The sequence below is a fragment of the Camelina sativa genome, chromosome 12 (assembly GCF_000633955.1).
Source record: "Camelina sativa cultivar DH55 chromosome 12, Cs, whole genome shotgun sequence".
Taxonomy (NCBI): domain Eukaryota; kingdom Viridiplantae; phylum Streptophyta; class Magnoliopsida; order Brassicales; family Brassicaceae; genus Camelina; species Camelina sativa.
In genome coordinates, this window is record NC_025696.1 from 19,606,493 (window position 1) to 19,623,713 (window position 17,221).

Consider the following 17,221-nt stretch of genomic DNA (forward strand, 5'->3'; position numbering starts at 1 on the left):
ATTTTGCGATAATGAGTTGTTAATTAATTTAATGAATCAATTTATAAATGAGAGTACTATAATTTTTATTTTTTAAAAAAATATATTGTGCATATACAACCAAAATTTGTTAACAGATAATTAAATTTATATGAATTATTTGGAAGTATTATGTGGATTTCCATATAAACTTTTTATTATGCTAAAATATTGAAGATGGATTAATATATTTTTTTAAATTTCATATCCCGTCATAAAAGTTGAATATCATTAATAGCATTAATTAAGTATAGCGTTTCGTGGTCAATTAAGCCTAACAATAGCAATGGCATATATGTTTGTTTCCAAAAAGTTTGCAGAAGCCACCTCTTTCGCATCCTTCAACACAATATTTCCAGCATTTCCCATCATTATCAGCTTTATCATCTATGCCCGGAAGACATCTTCCGAGACTTGGATGTTCTCTACAACATATCGATTTGATATTATATACCCACGGCGCGATGTTTTTTTGTCCTTCTACTTTGCTGAAACCTAAGTTTTGATAGAAATGAGCTTATAAATTCCAAACACAATAGTTTTATAAAAACATTTTAACGTATTCATACTAAAACAAAAACATACCAATGCAAAGCACAATGGCTGCAAATAAAAACAAAGAGACAATCTTTGTGCTTAACATCTTTTTCTTTTACCTTTGTTATACTAAAATATTGCAAACTTTTGACTTTTTTTTTTGGGATGAAAAAAAATGAAGAAGTTGTTTCGTATTTATAGTTAGAACTACAATCAAGGGGTTCGATGAATATTATCCTACATAGTAACGAAAACAATTTTTTGGTCAACCTTTTTAAATATTTCCAAAAAAGATTGGATTCAGACTTTGACAAATTTTTTTTATTTTTGTTTTTATATAGAACAAAATATGCATGATTATTTTAATAAATGTATATGTTACTTTGTAAGGTAAAGTAGATCAATATAAGTAGGGGTCGACATTTAATTTATTTCTTTTAAGTTTTGTATGGGTTCTATTGATTATGTCGTATTAAAATTCTTCTTTGAACTGTAACCAAAACTTAGATCCATTATATTTTTGGTGATTTGATTTCAATTTGGTATGTATTTTATAGACTTAAACTAGCAATATAAGAAAATTTGGGGTATTCTCAAAAATACCATTTTTTCATGCCTCTTTTTAAAAATACCCCCTCATGTTAACTATTTTTAAAACTACCCCTATTTATGTACAAAATGACCAAGTTACCCTTTCTTTGAGTGACAGAAAAAATGTATAGTCACCAATATTGAAACAATTCCCGCCAAAAATGAAAAAAAATTCGCCAAAATAAAAACATTCTTGCCATATTTTCAAGATATATTGATGTTGGTCCTCTAATTTTTTTTGAGTTTTTAGTATTAAAAATAGGCACCATAAACTTTTTGTTATTGCAAAATTAGGTTTTAGTTTTAGGAAATTTTAAAGCTTCAATTTTTAAAATTTCTCAATTTTGTTATTGCAAAGATAGACCTGTTTTTCAAAATTTTAACATTAGATCTCATTTAAATAAAATTATCTATAAACTCCATGAAAAAAATAAATATTTTTTATTTCAAAGGATCAGTTTTGGAGGAGGGAAAAGCTTGTCCATTGTGGAGCTAGAGCATGCCGTACATACAGAACTGTCTGCTGTGGATCTGAGTGTTAGGGGAGAGCTACATCATGAAACCGTTGTTCGTGTGAGCTGGTAATCATAATCACATATAGTATATGATGTCTCATAGTTTTATGCATGCAACTGATGAATTGGTGGTATAATAAAATACAAAATTTTGAAGCTTTTTTTTACTTTATTCATATAATAATTTTTTTTCCATAATGAGTTGTTAATTAATTTAATGAATCAATTTATAAGTGAGAGCACTAGAATTTTTATTTTAATAAAAAATATATTGTGCATATACAACTAAATTTTGTTAACATATAATTAAATTTATATGAATTATTTGAAAAGTATTATGTGGGTTTCCATATGAACTTTTATTAAGCTGAAATATCTAAGATGGATTATTTTTTTAAAAAAATTTCATATCCCGTCATAAAAGTAGAATATCATTAATTAAATATAGTGTTGGTCCTTCACATATTTCCTAGGCCCGTCCCTTCACATGTTTCCAAAATATAATGATGTTGGCCCTCTAATTTTTTTTTGAGTTTTGTAGTAACAAAAATAGGCATCATAAACTTTTGTTATTGCAAAATTAAGTTTCAGTTTTAGGAAATTTTAAGATTTAGCTTCAATTTTAAATTTATCTATTTTGTTATTGCAAAAATAGACCTGTTTTCCAAAATTTTAAGATTTGATCTCAGTTTTAAAATTTTATCTATAAACCACATAAAAAGAATTTATTTTATATTTCAAAGGGCTGGTCTTGAAGGAGGGAAGAACATGTCCATCGTGGAGCTAGAGCATGTCGTAAATGCAAAACCGTTTGCCGTGGATCCGAGTGTTAGGGGAGTGCTACATCATAATCACATATAGTATATGATGTCTGATAGTTTTATGCATGTAACTGATGAATTGGTGGTATAATAAAATCCAAATTTTTGAAGATGTTTTTTTACTTTATTCATATAATAAAATTTTGCGATAATGAGTTGTTAATTAATTTAATGAATCAATTTATAAATGAGAGTACTATAATTTTTATTTTTTAAAAAAATATATTGTGCATATACAACCAAAATTTGTTAACAGATAATTAAATTTATATGAATTATTTGGAAGTATTATGTGGATTTCCATATAAACTTTTTATTATGCTAAAATATTGAAGATGGATTAATATATTTTTTTAAATTTCATATCCCGTCATAAAAGTTGAATATCATTAATTAAGTATAGCGTTTCGTGGTCAATTAAGCCTAACAATAGCAATGGCATATATGTTTGTTTCCAAAAAGTTTGCAGAAGCCACCTCTTTCGCATCCTTCAACACAATATTTCCAGCATTTCCCATCATTATCAGCTTTATCATCTATGCCCGGAAGACATCTTCCGAGACTTGGATGTTCTCTACAACATATCGATTTGATATTATATACCCACGGCGCGATGTTTTTTTGTCCTTCTACTTTGCTGAAACCTAAGTTTTGATAGAAATGAGCTTATAAATTCCAAACACAATAGTTTTATAAAAACATTTTAACGTATTCATACTAAAACAAAAACATACCAATGCAAAGCACAATGGCTGCAAATAAAAACAAAGAGACAATCTTTGTGCTTAACATCTTTTTCTTTTACCTTTGTTATACTAAAATATTGCAAACTTTTGACTTTTTTTTTTTGGATGAAAAAAAATGAAGAAGTTGTTTCGTATTTATAGTTAGAACTACAATCAAGGGGTTCGATGAATATTATCCTACATAGTAACGAAAACAATTTTTTGGTCAACCTTTTTAAATATTTCCAAAAAAGATTGGATTCAGACTTTGACAAAAAAATTTTATTTTTGTTTTTATATAGAACAAAATATGCATGATTATTTTAATAAATGTATATGTTACTTTGTAAGGTAAAGTAGATCAATATAAGTAGGGGTCGACATTTAATTTATTTCTTTTAAGTTTTGTATGGGTTCTATTGATTATGTCATATTAAAATTCTTCTTTGAACTGTAACCGAAACTTAGATCCATTATATTTTTGGTGATTTGATTTCAATTTGGTATGTATTTTATTGACTTAAACTAGCAATATAAGAAAATTTGGGGTATTCTCAAAAATACCATTTTTTATGCCTCTTTTTAAAAATACCCCCTCATGTTAACTATTTTTAAAACTACCCCTATTTATGTACTAAATGACCAAGTTACCCTTTCTTTGAGTGACAGAAAAAATGTATAGTCATCAATATTGAAACAATTCCCGCCAAAAAATGAAAAAAAATTCGCCAAAATAAAAAAATTCTTGCCATATTTTCAAGATATATTGATGTTGGTCCTCTAATTTTTTTTGAGTTTTTAGTATTAAAAATAGGCACCATAAACTTTTTGTTATTGCAAAATTAGGTTTTAGTTTTAGGAAATTTTAAAGCTTCAATTTTTAAAATTTCTCTATTTTGTTATTGCAAAGATAGACCTGTTTTTCAAATTTTTAAGATTAGATCTCATTTTAAAAAAATTATCTATAAACTCCATGAAAAAAACAAATATTTTATATTTCAAAGGATCAGTCTTGGAGGAGGGAAAAACTTGTCCATTGTGGAGCTAGAGCATGCCGTACATACAGAACTGTCTGCTGTAGATCTTAGTGTTATGGGAGAGCTACATCATGAAACCGTTGTTCGTGTGAGCTGGTAATCATAATCACATATAGTATATGATGTCTCATAGTTTTATGCATGCAACTGATGAATTGGTGGTNGCCATATTTTCAAGATATATTGATGTTGGTCCTCTAATTTTTTTTGAGTTTTTAGTATTAAAAATAGGCACCATAAACTTTTTGTTATTGCAAAATTAGGTTTTAGTTTTAGGAAATTTTAAAGCTTCAATTTTTAAAATTTCTCAATTTTGTTATTGCAAAGATAGACCTGTTTTTCAAAATTTTAACAATAGATCTCATTTAAAAAAAATTATCTATAAACTCCATGAAAAAAACAAATATTTTTTATTTCAAAGGATCAGTCTTGGAGGAGGGAAAAGCTTGTCCATTGTGGAGCTAGAGCATGCCGTACATACAGAACTGTCTGCTGTGGATCTGAGTGTTAGGGGAGAGCTACATCATGAAACCGTTGTTCGTGTGAGCTGGTAATCATAATCACATATAGTATATGATGTCTCATAGTTTTATGCATGCAACTGATGAATTGGTGGTATAATAAAATACAAAATTTTGAAGCTTTTTTTTACTTTATTCATATAATAATTTTTTTTCCATAATGAGTTGTTAATTAATTTAATGAATCAATTTATAAGTTAGAGCACTAGAATTTTTATTTTAATAAAAAATATATTGTGCATATACAACTAAATTTTGTTAACATATAATTAAATTTATATGAATTATTTGAAAAGTATTATGTGGGTTTCCATATGAACTTTTATAAAGCTGAAATATCTAAGATGGATTATTTTTTTTTTTTAATTTCATATCCCGTCATAAAAGTAGAATATCATTAATTAAATATAGTGTTGGCCATTCACATATTTCTTAGGCCCGACCCTTCACATGTTTCCAAAATATAATGATGTTGGCCCTCTAATTTTTTTTTGAGTTTTGTAGTAACAAAAATAGGCACCATAAACTTTTTGTTATTGCAAAATTAAGTTTCAGTTTTAGGAAATTTTAAGATTTAGCTTCAATTTAAATTTATCTATTTTGTTATTGCAAAAATAGATCTGTTTTCCAAAATTTTACAAATATTTTTATTTTTGTTTTTATATAGAACAAAATATGCATGATTATTTTAATAAATGTATATGTTACTTTGTAAGGTAAAGTAGATGAATATAAGTAGAGAATTTGTTAAAAATACCATTTTTTTATACTCTTTTTCAAAAATACCCCATTTTTGGCCATTTTTATTTTTGCCCTCCTTTAATTTTTAATGATCATTTTACCCTTAGATGAAAAATATTTTAATCAATAAAAAGAAAAACAAATTTTCCCGCCAAAAAAATTTCCAACATATTTTCCCGCCAAAACTTTTTCGAACATAATTTCCCGCCAAAAAAATTTTTGTCAAAAAAAATTTTCCCGCCAAAAAAAATTTACAAGGTTTTTAAAAGGTTTTATAAGGTTTCTACCTTATAAAAGCCTTATAAACACCTTGTAAAGGCTTTTACAAGATTTTTTAAAAAGTTTTAAAAGGTTTTCCAAACACTTTGTAAAAGCGTTTACAAGGTTTTTAAAACGTTTTTTAAAGGTTTTTAAAAGGTTTTCAAATGGTTTTTAAAAAGATTTTTTAAAGGTTTTTAAACACCTTGTAAACACTTTTACAATATTTTTAAAAACCTTATAAAAACGTTTACAAGGTTTTTATAAGGGTTTTAAATGGTTTTTAACACCTTGTAAACGCTTTTAAAAGCTTTTTAAAAGCATTTACAAGGTTTTTAAAAGTGTTTACAATGTTTTTATAAGATATAAATTTCAATATTTTTAGCGGGAAAAATTTTCGATTTTGGCGGGAAATTTTTTTTTTTGGTAGGAAAAAAAAAATTTTCGCGGGAAATTATTTTATTTTTGGCGGGAAAATATTTTCGATTTTGATGACTGTACATTCTTGCTATCACTCAAAAAAGGGTAATTTTGTCATTTTGTATATAAAGAGGGGTAGTTTTAAAAATGATCAACATGAAGGGGTATTTTTAATAAGGGATATGGAAAAAGGGGCATTTTTAGAATGCCCTATATAAGTAGGGCTCGACATTTAATTTATTTCTTTTAAGTTTTGTATGGGTTCTATTGATTATGTCGTAATATAATTCTTTTTTGAACTGTAACCAAAACTTAGATCCATTATATTTTTGGTGATTTGATTTCAATTTGGTATGTATCTTATAGACTTAAACTAGAAATATAAAAAAAATTGGGGTATTCTCAAAAATACCATTTTTTCATGCTCTTTTTTAAAAATACCCCCTTAAAACTACCCCTATTTATGTACAAAATGACCAAGTTACCCTTTCTTTGAGTGACAGAAAAAATGTATAGTCACCAAAATTGAAACAATTCCTGCCAAAAAATGAAAAACAAATTCGCCAAAATAAAAAAATTATTGCCATATTTTCAAGATATATTGATGTTGGTCCTCTAATTTTTTTTTGTTTTTAGTATTGAAAATTGGCACCATAAACTTTTTGTTATTGCAAAATTAGGTTTTAGTTTTAGGAAATTTTAATGCTTCAATTTTTAAAATTTCTATTTTGTTATTGCAAAGATAGACCTGTTTTTCAAAATTTTAAGATTAGATCTCAGTTTAAAAAATTTATCTATAAACTCCATGAACAAAAAAATATTTTATATTTCAAAGGATCAGTCTTGGAGGAGGAAAAAGCTTGTCCATTGTGGAGCTAGAGCATGCCGTACATACAGAACCGTCTGCTGTGGATATGAGTGTTAGGGGAGAGCTACATCATGAAATCCTTGGTCGTGTGAGCTGTTCATTATAATCACATATAGTATATGATGTCTCATAGTTTTATGCATGCAAATGATGAACTGGTGGTATAATAAATACAAAATTTTGAAGCTTTTTTTTTACTTTATTCATATAATAAAATTTTTTTCCATAATAAGTTGTTAATTAATTTAATGAATCAATTTATAAGTGAAAGCACTAGAATTTTTATTTTAATAAAAAAATATATTGTGCATATACAACTAAATTTTGTTAAGATATAATTAAATTTATATGAATTATTTGAAAAGTATTATGTGGGTTTCCATATGAACTTTTTATGAAGCTGAAATATCTAAGATGGATTAATATTTTTTTAAAAATTTCATATCCTGTCACAAAAGTAGAATATCATTAATTAAATATAGTTTTGGCCCTTCACATATTTTCTAGGCCTGTTCCTTCACATTTTTCCAAAATATAATGATGTTGGCCCTCTAAATTTTTTGAGTTTTTTAGTAAAAAAAAATAGGCACCATAAATCTTTTGTTATTGCAAAATTAAATTTCAGTTTTAGAAAATTTTAAGATTAAGCTTCAATTTTAAATTTATCTATTTTGTTATTGCAAAAAATAGACTTGTTTTCCAAAATTTTATGATTTGATCTCAGTTTTAAAATTTTATCTATAAACCACATAAAAAGAAATTATTTTAAATTTTAAAGGGCTGGTTTTAAAGGAGGGAAGAACGTGTCCATCGTGGAGCTAGAGCATGTCGCAAATTGAAACAACCCTTCTTTTTTATATATATATATATAATATAAATCACTAGTGGTCCCATACCCACTAACATCCTAGCAACAATCAACAACCGCGGATAACCAAAGAAACCATTCCATTAATCCATTAAGAAATCCAACATAAATAAACCAATAATCAATAATGCAATAATCAAAACCAACAATGAAATAGCAAGGTTCCAACATCCCACAATGTTCTATCATCTCAAAACTAGCAACCTAACAATAGCTAGACCACAATCAATCAAGCCTCTAGAACATCCTCCTCCTCATCGCCTTTGATTCCACGATCACACTTTTCCTTTACCTGCACACCACAAACAACAATTGAGATGCGTAAGTATTATCATAAATACTTAGTGAGGTCGTCCTCCCATCTACTTGGTTATACACACAAGCATATGAGACCCTCAAGTTTAAGCAAGCAAACAAAACACAAGCAATACATCAAACCAGGAAAATAAGTCTCGGTTGAGACTGGTGTCGACCGATGCTACAAGAGAGGTGCCGATCGATGCCACAAAAACAGGTGTCGACCGATACTGAAGGGTGTCGATCGATGCTTCACCAAAAAGGTGTCGACCGATGCTACTCATTAAGGTGTCGATCGATGCCGCTTCTGTAGACATGATCTGCGCAAACACGAACGTCGAACTTCCGTTTCAATCCACCTCGAAACCGTCTCAAACTCACCCAAACACCTCGGGAATCACTGGGAATCACGAAACCAACGAACCCAAGCAACAAAACAACACAAACAACAAGGAAAACACCCAAACAAAAGAGATCTCATGCTTAGATCAACCATGGTCAAGCACTCACCTCAAGAACAGGAAGATTGGATTGAGAAACGTTGGAATCAACACCTCCAGAAGCTTCTCCTTCGTTCCCAGCAACAGTTATCACTTCCACAGCCTCAGATCTCTCCCAAATCACCAAGAACAAGCCCAGAAAAATCACAGAAACGTTTTTCTCTCTTTTCTCTCTTTTTCTCACTTAACGGCGACCAAAAGAGACTTTCCCAAAACCCCTAGTTCGTCTTAGACGCTTATATTACGATTTAGGGATTTTAATTGAACCAAACCGAACCAAACAGCAATTAAAACAAATCGGACCAAACCGGAAAACATGATGTCGATCGATACACCAAGGGTGTCGATCGACACCCACACCAAAACCATAAAAATTGGTTCGCGGATGTTACACAAATGCAAAACCGTTTGCCGTGGATCCGATTGTTAGGGGAGTGCTACATCATAATCACATATAGTATATGATGTCTGATAGTTTTATGCATGCAACTGGTGAATTGGTGGTATACTAAAATTCAAAATTTTGAAGTTTTTTTTTTACTTTATTCATATAATAAAATTTTGCGATAATGAGTTGTTAATTAATTTAATGAATTAATTTATAAGTGAGAGCACTAGAAGTTTTATTTTTATTTTAAATATATTGTGCATATACAACTAAATTTTGTTAACATATAATTAAAGGTATATGAATAATTTGAAAGTATTATGTGGATTTCTATGCGAACTTTTTATTATGCTGAAATATCTAAGATGGATTAATTTTTGTTTTTTTTCAATTTCCCATCATAAAAGTATAATATCATTAATTAAATATAGTGTTGACCTTTCACATATTTTCTACGCACGGTCCTTCACATGTTTCCAAGATATAATGATGTTGGCCCTCTAATTTTTTTGGGTTTTTAAGTAACAAAAATAGGCACCATAAACTTTTTGTTATTGCAAAATTAAGTTTCAGTTTTAAGAAATTTTAAGATTTAGCTTCAATTTTTAAAATTTCTCTATTTTGTTAATGCAAAAATAGACCTGTTTTTGAAATTTTAAGATTTGATCTCAGTTTAAAAAAATTACCTATAAACCGCATGAAAAGAAATTATTTTATATTTCAAAGGATCAGTCTTGAAGGAGGGAAAAGCTTGTCCATTGTTGAGCTAGATCATGTCGTACATGCAGAACCGTCTGTCGTGGATCTGAGTATTAGGGGAGAGCTATATCGTGAAACCGTTGTTCGTGTGAGTAGTTCATCATAATCACATATAGTATATGATGTCTCATAGTTTTATGCATGCAACTAATGAATTGGTGGTATAACAAAATACAAAATTTTGAAGATTTTTTTTACTTTATTCATATAATACAATTTTGCCACAATGAGTTGTTAATAATTTAATGAATCAATTTATAAGTGAGAGCACTATAATTTTTATTTTAATAAAAAATATATTGTGCATATACAAGTAAATTTTGTTAACATATAATTAAATTTTGAAAAGTATGATGTGGGTTTCCATATGAACTTTTTATTACGCTGAAATATTTAAGATGATTTAATATATATTTTTTAATTTCATTTCTCATCATAAAAGTAGAATATCATTAATTAAATATAGCGTTTCGTGGTCAATTAACCCTAACAATAACAATGACATATGTGTTTGTTTCCAAAAGGTTTGCAGAAGCCACCTCTTTCGCATCCTTCAACACAATATTCCAACATTTCCCATCATTATCATGTTTATCATCTATGCCTGGAAGACATCTTCCGAGCCTTGGATGTTCTCTACAACATATCGATTTGATATTATATACCCTCGGTGCAATGTTTTTTTGTCCGTCTACTTTGCTGGAACCTAAGTTTTGATAGAAATGAGCTTATAAATTCCAAACACTATAGATTTATAAAAAAAAATTAACATATTAATACTAAAACAAAAACATACCAATGCAAATCACAATGGCTGCAAATAAAACCAAAGAAACAATCTTTGTTCTTAACATCTTTCTCTTTTTTCTTTGTTATACTAAAATATTACAAACTTTTGATTTTTTTTTTTGTTTGGATGAAAAATAATGAAAAAGTTATTTCGTATTTATAGTTACAACTACAATCAAGTGGTTTGATGAATATTATCCTACATAGTAATAAAAACAATTTTTTGGTCAACCTTTTTTATATATTTCTAAAAAATTTTGAATTCGGACTTTGACAAATATGTTTTTTTTTATAGAACAAAATATGCATGATTATTTTAATAAATGTATATGTTACTTTGGAAGGTAAAGTAGATCAATATAAGTAGGGGTCAGCATTTAATTTCTTTCTTTTAAGTTTCGTATGGGTAACTGTAAACAAAATTCTACTTTGAACTGTAAACAAAACTTAGATCCATTATATTTTGGTGATTTGATTTCAATATGGTATGTCTCGTATAGACTTAAACTAGAAATATAAAAAAAATTGGGGCATTTTCAAAAATATCTTTTTTAAAAATGCCCCTTGATATATCATCGTTTTTGTGGTTTTTCAAAAATATCTTTTTTAGAGTCTTTTGATGTGTTTTCTAGGATGTTTTTGAGTCTTTACATGTTTTCTAGGATTTTAGCATGAAAGGAGCAAAATAGAGCAATTTGGATCGTTTTGGAGCATAAATCTCGGATCAACACAAGAGCATCGATCGACACCAAGATTGGGAGCATCGATCGACACTCTCTTCAGGCGATGAAGAATCACAAAATTGGAAGTTTTACAATTCTGCCCCAAAGTCTTCCAAAATTGCAACATAAGTCCCTGACGTGTTTTAGGACATATATATATAGTTTTTAGGTTTTTGCAAACCCTTAAGTTTTATTCTATCAAGTTTTATTTTTCCTGCAACCATGTGAGATTTGGAGAGCTTTGGAGAGAGAGAGATCAGATCTGCTTTGTAGAGAAGAATTCTTGAACTCCTTCTTACTCTTTTTAATCTCTATTGCTTATTATTCAGAATTATGTTTTGTTCTTCATTGAATATGTCTGAGTAGTTTGTTTGTTAGGTTCAGGGTTTTTCACAGGGATTTTATGAATTATTAGATCTGATTATTTAGGATTCTTTATCTATCTAGATTTTCATCTTAGGTTGTTCTTCATATTAATCCTTGATTGGCCATCTAGAATTAATACCTTAGGAAAATAAATTGATATGAGAATATAATTGTTTTCCTGATAAAACCTTTTGATGAGCAAAATTATTTCTTGCAAAGAGATTTGATTTAATAATTTTGTGAACAATCTAAACCTGATTTTATTGCTGATTTATTACCTAGAATTTTACAAAGAGATTTGGATTTTCTGGTTTTAAATTTAGATATTATTTGCAGTGAGAACTGATTTAATTTACAAAAGTGTTTAGAGTTCTAGATCTGTTCTTAATTGTTTGAATCCTAATTTATTGATTGATTTAATATTTCATAATTTCCTGAGAAATTCACTAGGCCTAGCTTTTTGATTTTCTGAATTTACAACAAGTTTTATTTAATATTTTGCTTTTCTTTACTTTAATTCAATTTAAATATGTTTAGCATAATTATAAAACTCTATAATTTATTGTGTAGTCTTGAGTCCTTGTGGAATTCGACCCCTAAGTACTGCAGTGATCTCTTAATTTGAGAGAGTAGCTCTAGGGTAAATTTGAGCATATCAAATTTTGGCGCCTTTGCCGGGGACTCTTTGATCTACCATTAGATTTGAGTTTTTGATTTTGTCTAAATTTTTCTTTTTATTTTCACACTAACACGCTTTTGTTTTCTTTTCTCTTGTGTCTTTCAGGTGCATGCCTCCTAGACCTCACACAAGGAGCAACAAGTCTGGTCCTATTGTGAATTTGTCAAACCAAGAGTTGGGAAAACTTGAGCATGAGAACAGAAAAGCAGCTAAATCTCTGAAGATGGTTAATACGATCATTCTGATGCGTGATGAGGCTGGTGTTTTGAGGGATCAAGAGGGCCACTTGCGCAATGAGCAGGGCCAAAAGCTTGATGCAGAAGGAAACGTGATTGCTGAACCTGTTGTCAACGAGCAGGCTATCGTGAACCAGCAAGCTGGTGTCGTTGATGATCCGGATCTTGGTGTCGATCGACACCAACCAGGTGGCATCGATCGACACCCACCTGCAGCAGACGGACGTAGAGCTGCCAACCACGTACAGAACCCAGTTCGACGACAGGAGCAAAACCGGGACTTGATCAGGACCATTGCTGACTACAACCGGGCTGATCTGGTGTATGAGAACCGGTCTGAAATTGTTCCTCCACCATTCCAGAGGAATGACTTTGAGCTGAAGCCTGCTTACTTTCAACTGGTTGGGCAGTGCCCTTTCTCAAACCTGCCCCATGAGAAGCCTTTGGACCACATTGAGCACTTTGAGGATCTTGTGACCAGTATCAAGGCTAATGGAGTGACTGAGGACTTCATATTCTGCAAGCTCTTCCCATACTCACTTGCAGGAGAGGCATCTCAGTGGTTGAAGCAGGTGCCAGCTGGATCTCTGACAAACTGGCATGATATCAAGGTGGCTTTCCTTAACCACTTCTATGATGATGCAATGTCAGATGAGCTGAGAGTCAAGATCTCTTCATTCAAGCAAAGACCAGATGAAGCATTCAAGGCAGCTTGGGTCAGATTCAAAGCTTATCAGAGGGATTGTCCACACCATGGTTTTTCAAGGGTTCAATTGCTAAGTATCTTCTTTAGAGGGTGTGACTGGAAGTATCAATTAGCTTTGGATGATGCAAGTCATGGGAACTTTAAGATAAGATTTCTAGAAGATGCTGAAGTTTTGATTGAGAATTTGGCTTCTAGCAATAGCACTAAGGGAGCAGATGCTGAAAGGAAGAGATTGCATGGAGGATTTGATTCAAACCAGTTAGCTTCTGTTAATGCTAAGCTGGATTCAGTGCATAATCTCCTTATGGGTAAGAAATCTGTTCATTTTGCTGCTGAGGTTGAGACATATGAGCCAGAACCTGATCAAGGACACCAAGAGGAAGATGTGAACTATGTGTATGGGAATCAGGGACAGCGGTTTGGAAATCAGCAAGGCAATAGGCCTTACAGTGGGAACTCTTCAGGCTACACTTCCAAGCCAGAGTATCAGCAGCAACAACAGAACAATGGCTATACAAGGACATATGGGAACTCATCTTATCAGTCTCCACCTCCTAAGAATTCTTCAGAGAGTAGAATGGAGGCCATGCTTGAGCAGCTTTTGCAAGGACAGGAGCAATTGACAGTGACATTCAATGGGAAGATTGACAATGTCTACACTGAGCTGAATGGGAAGATTGATGCATTGAATGTTCATGTTAAGAAGCTGGAGATTCAAGTTGCACAGACTGCTGGGTCTGTTAAACGGCAAGAGAGTGTTCTTCCAGCAAGAACTGAGTCAAACCCCAGACATGCTTGCAATGCCATATCAGTGAGAGATGAAGATGATGGTGAAATTGCTTCTGCAGAAAAAGAAGAGAAATCGACCAATCTCTCGGTTTCAGATCATGGCATCGATCGACACCACCTGGGTGTCGATCGACACTCCTCTCAGACGAACCCAGAAACTGCAAAATCTCAGGTTCCAGCTGCTGAAAGGGTCTACAAGCCTAAGGTTCCTTTTCCCAAGCCAAGAAAGTCTAAGCAGGAGATGGAGGAAGCTAGATGCAAGGCAATGATGGACAAGGTGATGATTGAGATGCCATTGATTGATGCAGTGAAGCTTTCACCACCACTAAAACGCTATGTAAAGAGAATGGTATCCAATGGTTTGAGCCCTGAAGAAGGAGCACTGCTTACTAAGGATGTCAGTGCAATTCTGTTAAACCAGCCTTCACAGAGGAAGAAGGAGAAGAAGCAGGAGGTGGTTGTCTCTAAGGAAGTGAGTGCAATCATTCAATGTAGGACTGCTAAGAAGTTACCAGATCCTGGAAGCTTTGTTCTTGATTGCTCTATCTCAGCAGGAAGGTTTTCTCACTCACTTTGTGACCTTGGCTCTAGCATCAACTTGATGCCACATTCTGTTGCTGTGAGACTTGGGATGACAAAATTCAAGCCAACTCAGATTTCTCTTATCTTGGCTGATCGCTCCCGAAGAACTCCTGAAGGTGTTTTAGAGGATATTCCAGTTAAGGTTGGCAACTTAATGATTCCCACTGACTTTGTGGTGCTGAAGTATGATCAAGAGCCTAAAGATCCTCTCATCTTAGGAAGATCTTTCTTGGCTACAGCTGGTGCCATCATAGATGTGCAGAAGGGACACATAGCACTGAATGTGGATGGTTTGAGTATGAGTTTTGAGATGGATAAACTGAGGAGAGCTCCTACTATTGATGGACAGACTTTTTCTGTTGAAAAAGTTTCTGCAACACGAGCATCAGGCTCAGTGTCGATCGATGCCACCAAGAGGGTGTCGATCGACACCCCTCCACATCCGAGACAAAGCTTGTCCAAAGTTGAAGCTCCAAGACAGAAACCTGTTCCCAAACGGAAAGTCTCCCATTCCACCCTCCAGAGTCCTCAGGTAAGGCAAAGGTACACCTCTTCTGCACCTAATCCTCCTCCTATCATCAACAAGAATTTCAAAGAGAGAAAAACTGTTTTGCAGTTAACCAAGCCACGAGATTATCGTAGAGTGCTTGTTTCTTCTGTTGATGGTTTTGCAGGACATAAGAGAGGCAAACCAATCCCTAAATCCCACCCTGGTCCTGTTCCTCACATCCTTGGCAAGCCTCATGCACCTAAAGCTTATAAACCACCTTGGATGAAGAGGACCTCAATGCCATGTTCTGATCCTCCGGATGCCTGAGCTCCAACACAGTCAAGCTAATGACTGAAAACAAGCGCTTAGTGGGAGGCAACCCACTGGTAGGTTTTCTTTTTCTTTTGATTTTGATTTTTATTTATTTTATTTTTATTCTTGCTTTCCTCTTACTTGATAACACTGGGGCCAGTGTTGTTTAAGTCTGGGAGAGGTTAGTTACTAACTATGATTTCTGTTTTTGAGTTTCAGTTGTGTCAGTCAAAACCATAAAGTTTGAGTCAAATTTTTCAAAATTTTTCTTTTTGTCTTTGGGAATTATGATCTTGATTAATGATTTCTCTTATTTGGCTAACACTCTAATGATTATTTGTTTATGCTTGATCTCAGAACTGAAGCTTAGAAAAACTATGAGCCTTATCAACAATCCTGAAAGCCCTTATTCAATGGATATCTGATTGATCTAACGTTGTCTCAACCTTTATCAGGATTTTAACCGGACTTAATCTCTTACTTTGGGGTTGGAAATCAGTGGACTAGACTTCTTCTTCGGGCCATACAAGACAGTGCAATTTTTCAGAGTATGTCTCCCCTCTCTCTTCCCTTCAGTGCTTTAAAAAGAAAGATCATAAAAAAAAAGAGAATAAAGGATGAGATGANGTTCTAGCATCAACTTGATGCCACATTCTGTTGCTGTGAGACTTGGGATGACAGAATTCAAGCCAACTCAGATTTCTCTAATCCTAGCTGATCGATCCTGAAGAATTCTTGAAGGTGTTTTAGAGGATATTCANGGGGTAGGTAAATTACCAATGACCCCGGTATTCGCTTACACCTTTGGTTAAGAAAAGAAAAAAGAAGAAAAAAACTTGGAAGTGAGAAAAGGGAGAGGAAAGGAGATGTAAGAAGAATGTCTTGGCCTGAAGAGAGTCCATATGCCACTGATCAATACACCCAAGGTAAGAATTCACCTTATTTGTGCTTTNCCCTGGTCTTGTTCCTCACATCCTTGGCAGACCTCATGCACCTAAAGCTTATACACCACCTTAGATGAAGAGGACTTCAATGCCATTTTCTGCTCTNTTATCATGGTTGAGTATAAGAAGTAAGTTCTTGAGTCAGGTAAATGAAGTGTGCGAATAAGAGTAATCTACAATTGAGTGCGTTCCCTNAGCGCTTAGTGGGAGGCAACCCACTGGTAGGTTTTTCTTTTTCTTTTGATTTTGATTTTTATTTTTTTTATTTTATNTGGTTTTTGTGGTTTTTAACCATGATATAAGGAGTCTTTTAGAGTCTTTTGATGTGTTTTCTAGGATGTTTTTGAGTCTTTACAGGTTTTCTAGGATTTTAGCATGAAAGGAGCAAAATGGAGCAATTTGGATCGTTTTTGGAGCATAAATCTCGGATCAACACAAGAGCATCGATCGACACCAAGATTGGGAGCATCGATCGATNAGCAGTGTCGATCGACACCAACCAGGGGGTATCGATCGACACCCTTCCACGACTGAGACAGAACAGCTCCAAAACTGATGCTCCAAGTCAGAAACCTGTTCCCAAACAGAAGAGTCATCAATCCATACTCCAGAGCCCTCGGGTAAGGCCAAGGTATGCATCTTCTTCTCCTAAACTTCCTCCTATCATCAACAAGAATTTCAAAGAGATAAAAACTGTTTTGCAGTTAACCAAGCCACGAGATTATCGTAGAGCGCTTGTTTC

General features: G+C 32.4%; 2 protein-coding genes and 1 pseudogene across 2 annotated transcripts; all 3 read right to left on the reverse strand.

Annotated features, from left to right (window-relative positions):
• Positions 268–706, reverse strand: LOC104732231 (putative defensin-like protein 20). Its single transcript, XM_010451770.1, has 2 exons — positions 604–706; positions 268–513 (listed from the first exon to the last, which is right to left on the reverse strand). Exons 1-2 carry the CDS (start codon positions 659–661, stop codon positions 293–295), a joined length of 279 nt encoding a protein of 92 aa, XP_010450072.1. The 5' UTR covers positions 662–706; the 3' UTR covers positions 268–292.
• On the reverse strand, positions 2,881–3,319 carry LOC104732233 (putative defensin-like protein 20). Its single transcript, XM_010451771.1, has 2 exons — positions 3,217–3,319; positions 2,881–3,126 (listed from the first exon to the last, which is right to left on the reverse strand). The coding sequence occupies exons 1-2, from the start codon at positions 3,272–3,274 to the stop codon at positions 2,906–2,908; spliced, it is 279 nt and encodes a 92-aa protein (XP_010450073.1). The 5' UTR covers positions 3,275–3,319; the 3' UTR covers positions 2,881–2,905.
• Positions 10,351–10,718, reverse strand: LOC104733667 (annotated as a pseudogene).

Coding starts and splice junctions, on each gene's coding strand:
- LOC104732233 (XM_010451771.1), bottom strand. CDS start 3,274: ATGTTAAGCACAAAGATTGTCTCTTTGTTTTTATTTGCAGCCATTGTG. Junction 3,127..3,216: donor AGCCATTGTGCTTTGCATTG/GTATGTTTTTGT, acceptor ATCAAAACTTAG/GTTTCAGCAAAGTAGAAGGA.
- LOC104732231 (XM_010451770.1), bottom strand. CDS start 661: ATGTTAAGCACAAAGATTGTCTCTTTGTTTTTATTTGCAGCCATTGTG. Junction 514..603: donor AGCCATTGTGCTTTGCATTG/GTATGTTTTTGT, acceptor ATCAAAACTTAG/GTTTCAGCAAAGTAGAAGGA.